This window comes from Halyomorpha halys, unplaced genomic scaffold (assembly GCF_000696795.3).
Source record: "Halyomorpha halys isolate HHAL.00 unplaced genomic scaffold, Hhal_1.1 Scaffold65.1, whole genome shotgun sequence".
Taxonomy (NCBI): domain Eukaryota; kingdom Metazoa; phylum Arthropoda; class Insecta; order Hemiptera; family Pentatomidae; genus Halyomorpha; species Halyomorpha halys.
Window position 1 is genome coordinate 17788 of NW_027109066.1, and position 5858 is coordinate 23645.

Below are 5858 nucleotides of genomic sequence, written 5' to 3' on the forward strand. Positions count from 1 at the left end.
AATAAAGAGGTTGTGAAAGAAAAAAAAAATGTATAAATAGACAGAGAGGCTCTGCAAATAGATCAGTCTTTGATATTACTTCATGTGTTTCATTTCATACTCCTCTCTCTCCTTTTATTTTTAGTTTCACTTCAGTAAAAATAACTTTCATATGTATATAAGTTTGAGAACACAAAGACTAAAAAAAAAGAGAAAAGGGAGAGAGAAATGGCCAACTCAGTTGTTACTCAAAGTCTAACTTTTTATAGAGTCTAGCTTGTATAAATATATATATATATATTTATATATATATAGATCTACCGGAACAGCTGACTGTAACTCTCCCCCACCATTTTACAAACATTCCTTAAAATTTTATTATAATTATATTTTACAAACTCAAAATATTACATAAATTTATACTAACTAAAAGCTACACATTAAATACAAAAAACCAAATAATAATACATATACACTGAACCCTAAGGAAATAAAAACTAAAATAAACATCACTGTATGTTAAAAAATAAAAATAAATAAACAACACTCTTTGTATTTCAATAAAAAAAAAAGACAATTAACAATTTTCTTCAGTGAAATTCTTCAGAAACAAATTTCTTCTACTCGATCAGCTGATATGAGTTGTACAGCTGATTGTACCTTATTATATATAAAACATTTTTCCTGGCTGTTTTTGGTGGATCTTGAGGATCAGTCAATAATACAACTTTGTTTTGGTGACGTTTTGCAACTTTATTGTTTGTATAGTCATGCCCTACAATGAAAAAGACAGCTTTTTTAGAACAAACACTCTCTTCAAATAATTTCCACAAAACTACAAGTACATGGTGCAATATCATACTAATAAAGATTACAATCAAAATATAGTTTAATACAAACATTAATGTTTTTGATTTTAAATTAATGTTTAATAAAAACATTAAAGCTTTTTAAGAGATTGCACTATGTACTTGTAGTTTTGTGGCAATTATTTGAAGAGAATGTTTGTTCTAAAAAACATTCATTTTTTCATTGTTGGGCATGACTATGCAAACAATAAAGTTGCTAAACATCACTAAAATAAAGCTGTATTATTGACTGATCCTCAAAAAATATATATATAAATTTTAAGTATCGGCGAAAGCAAAACTTTAAAAAAAGGAATAATATATGACACGCTTGGAATGCTGTAAAAGACTGGCTTTATTGTGTTCGGCACATCTCTATATAATATGTGTAGATAAGCTGATCCTCAGTCAGCTGACATCATTTTAGCCATGGTGAAACTCTGCAAAGTGAGCTGAAATCTTAATGAATAATAAATAATTTTTGTACTAGTCTGAGCTTCTTTTTTGATTGCCACCTGGACCATCTTCCATCATTAATTACATAAGTTTATTTAATCTTTCAAGTTGATTGTGTTTATTCATAGGGGACTTAGTCCTAGAATAAAGACTATTTTCTTTTCATATATGACACATGAAAATATAATTATTATATTTATATTAGTAACTAGGGAGTACATCCTGTCCTCCTATCAATAGACCAACCACCATTTCACAAATCATAGAACAATTCATTTAATTGTACTACTCATTACTCAAATTTTATAACTGTGATTTACATGTATTATATAATTCATATTGTATTTTTTTTCAATATATTATAATGAATATAAATATATTAAACTTCTTTCTCTTTTATAACTGTTCAGGATTTATATTTTCAATTCACTGAGAAAGTAAAATAAAATACACATGGTGATTACTAAAAACTTTTTTATCAAATCGAGAGATTTCTATAATAAAATTTTATTAGGTTTTATATATATATTTATTATTTATTTCATGTTAATGAAAATATAATATATTTTTTAATTTTTTTTTGGCAGTCCCACAGAATGAATACTTGATCCTCTATTACCAGGAAGGAGATAAAAAACCAAAGGGAAAATCGTTAATAACAACTAACAAATATTACTTTGTATCAATGTGCCACAGGGATGGGGTAGGTTGGTGCTGGAAAAAGGAACTTTAAAACAGTAAGGAGTAGGTGGAATCTTGGTTTAAAATTCAAAATATCTTAACAAAAATTTTATTTTTTACTCTAAGATCATTTTTCCATACCTACTTGTATTGTTGCAATAAAAATACATACTGACTTATCAATAACAAATATAAGATGAACTTATAAATATATGCACTGAACTCAAGTTCAAGAAAAAAAGTAAAACTAAATATTAGAAATATAAACCAGTATAAATATAAGTAGATGGACAGGGTAGTTAATTCATAGTTTTAAACTATTTGTTCTTTTTTTTTTACCGCAACCCTGACCATCTACTATTATTTAAATATTTACGGTCAACTATATATACATATATATAAACCAGTATACTTTGCAGGAAAGGTATATCGAGTTGGAAAAAAAAGTTTTCTTCAACTTCTTGACATTCAGTGTAGGAAGATAACAAGTTTACATTAAATGAAAAATGAGATAAGGTACAGTTTATTTCTTTTGGTATGGTAATTTCATGATTACAGTGCTAACATGGGCAGAAACTTATCTTTTACATTTGGAAACACAAACACTGATTATCCTGTTTTTCAACAAAAATATGACACATAAAAGTCGGCCATATCTGAATGGACACAGTGATGAATCTCATTTACTGACTGGTAGTTTCATCCATAGGTATACACATTACACCTGCATGGAGCTCATTAATATGAACATTTATTAATAGTTCAAATAATACAGTTACATGGATACAATAAGGATAGCATGAGGCCTCTGCACCTATAAGGTGAGCCCATAGAAGAATTTGCAGATTACTGCCCTGTAGTGATTTTTGTTTGCAGCTCCTGTTCATGATTTATAATTGACATCAATTTGGTTCTCACCTGTGTGACAGGCCATGTTATGTTTTTTCATATCTCCAGATGTCACTGATTTATAATCACAATGAGGACATTGATGAGGCTTCTCACCTGTGTGACGGGCCATTATATGAATTTTCAAACCTCCAGATTTTACTGATTTATAATCACAATGAGGACATTGATGAGGCTTCTCACCTGTGTGGCGGGCCATTATATTGCCAGATACTACTGATCTATAATCACAGTGAGGACAATGATGGGGCTTCTCACCTGTGTGATGGGTCATTATATGTTTTTTCATAGTTATTGATAGAACTGATTTATAATCACAATGAGGACATTGATGAGGCTTCTCACCTGTGTGACGGGCCATTATATGATTTTTCACATTGCTAGATACTACTGATCTATAATCACAGTGAGGACAATGATGGGGCTTCTCACCTGTGTGACGGGCCATTATATGACTTTTCATATTGCAAGATACTACTGATCTATAATCACAGTGAGGACATTGTGACTTTTCTCCTGTATGATGAGCCATTATATGACTTTTCATACTGCCAGATACTACTGATTTATAATCGCAGTGAGGACATTGATGTGGCTTTTCTCCAGTATGACGAGCCATTATATGAATTTTCATATAGCCTGATGACACTGATTTATAATCACAATGAGGACATTCATAGGGCTTCTCACCTGTGTGACGGGTCATTATATGTTTTTTCATAGTTATTGATATAACTGATTTATAATCACAGTAAGGGCACTGATGGGACTTCTCACCTATATGACGGGCCATTATATGTCTCTTCATATTGCAAGATACTACTGATTTATAATCACAGTGAGGACATTGATGTGACTTTTCATCTGTATGACGAGCCATTATATGACTTTTCATACTGCCAGATACTACTGATTTATAATCACAGTGAGGACATTGATATGACTTTTCTCCTGTATGACGAGCCATTATATGAATTTTTATATAGCCTGATGATACTGATTTAAAGTCACAATGAGGACATTCATGGGGCTTCTCACCTGTGTGACGGGCCATTATATGGTTTTTCATAGTTACAGATTGAACTGATTTATAATCACAATAAGGGCACTGATGGGACTTCTCCCCTGTATGACGGGCCATTATGTGTCTTTTCATCTGTCCAGATGTTACTGATTTATAATCACAGTGAGAACATTGATGTGACTTTTCTCCTGTATGATGAGCCATTATATGACTTTTCATAGCTCTAAATTTTGTTGATTTATATTTACAGTGGGGACATTGGTGGGATTTCTCTCCTCTATGGTAACTATCCTTGGTACCTATAAGCAATCAATTTTTATATTAAAAAATAAAATAAAGGTAATGAGCAGTTATCCAATTAGTTAATTAAAGAGGAGTAGATAGTTGAGTGTAGATTACTGATTGGAGAAGATGGTCGGGGGTGCGGTAAGCAAAGAAAAATATAAATAAACAAAAAAAAATTTTATTTATGGCAATGTTTCGTCCTCAGTTTCAGTTCTTTATCAGGACTATAGAACAAAAGAGATAACAAGCATCATTTATAGAAACATAAAATTGAAAAGAAATAATATACAAACAAATTTGGAATTATACAAAATATTGAATTGAATAATAAATAATAAAAAATTGATAATTGATAAGAATAATAAAAAATAACTGATTGATAATTATGGAATTAGACGGTAGCAGGTTGAAACCAGTGAAAGATGAAATATAATATAATGTAAGTAAGAAGATATGTATAATATAAGATATGCAAGTAGTGTCTAATAAACTGAAAAAACAAATATTGAATCTACAAATTGAACAATATGACAGAAAATGAAATATAGTGAGTGAGTGACTTATATCTGAATTACAGTGTGAGTATTAACTTATATACCTATACATATACATATATAAAATGGGAAAAAGCTAGAAGAGGAAATATGGAGAATGGGAAATGAATAATGTAAGAAATATGAGAACCCCCCGACCATCTTCTCCAATTAGTTAATTAAATATGAGAACCCCCCGACCATCTTCTCCAATTAGTTAATTAAATATGTTCATTAGTTGAAAATTTTTGATAAGTATTAATAAATATAATCAATCATTTTTTTTTTTACTGAGTTGTTTCTAGACATCAAAGTCATACTAGTATTATTGTGTGAATTAAGAACAAATTTTGATATTTGTATGATCAATTGTAGAATAAGATTCATAGATTCTGTTCATATCAACAGTTGCATAGACAACTTTTCTTAATTGCATGGTGACCTGCAAAGAGGATTAGGTCGTCCATAAGACTCCAGAGAGCAAGCTGGCAAGCAAAGAATGGCGGATGACAATTGGAGAGGCCATTCCAGCCCGAATACCCGAAATATATGTCCGCAGGGAAATTTTTTGTAACCAAGTTTTGTGATTCAAAAGGTATTATTTTGTTGGATTTCCTTCACTAACAGAGAACAATTGATCCTACCTACTACTGCTATCACTTATCAGTGATGCTGAGTTTTACCAATAACATTACACCTCAACATTCTTCTTCTTTTAATAGGGAAGTTTCTGATTGAATGGGAAAATGTATCAATAAGGAGAATTAATTGATAAACAGTAAACGACTTTGGATAATCATTTGCTGATATTAATAAATTTTTAAAAAACATTCTCCTTAACATTTGAATGAACCTTGTACAATACTATTTTGTGTTACAACTTATATTGTACTGTACAATACTATTTTGTGTTACAACTTATATTACAAATGTCTATGTCAATTTTTTGAACGAATACATCAAGAAAAAATGCCCCAAAAGGCCAATATAAGGGAAACCATACGGTATGTTATAGATGTCATTCTACATTAAGATTATTTGTGCATCAGTATTGCGGTTACTCAACAGTTAATTAGATAAATGGTCCTCACCTTCATCTGGGATAAGCAGTTCTTCTTGTTTCACAAATATTTCTTCTTTTAC

At 30.3% G+C, this 5858-nt stretch overlaps 2 protein-coding genes across 2 annotated transcripts in view; both read right to left on the bottom strand.

Annotated features, from left to right (window-relative positions):
* The window catches only part of LOC106692661 (zinc finger protein 431), a 30446-nt gene that overhangs the window by 10726 nt on the left and 13862 nt on the right, over positions 1 to 5858 (bottom strand). The gene's annotated exons all lie outside the window — the stretch shown is intronic.
* Positions 1851 to 5852, bottom strand: LOC136795735 (zinc finger protein 431-like). Its single transcript, XM_067047270.1, has 2 exons — positions 5807 to 5852; positions 1851 to 4196 (listed from the first exon to the last, which is right to left on the bottom strand). Exon 2 carries the CDS (start codon positions 4114 to 4116, stop codon positions 2848 to 2850), a length of 1269 nt encoding a protein of 422 aa, XP_066903371.1. The 5' UTR covers positions 4117 to 4196; positions 5807 to 5852; the 3' UTR covers positions 1851 to 2847.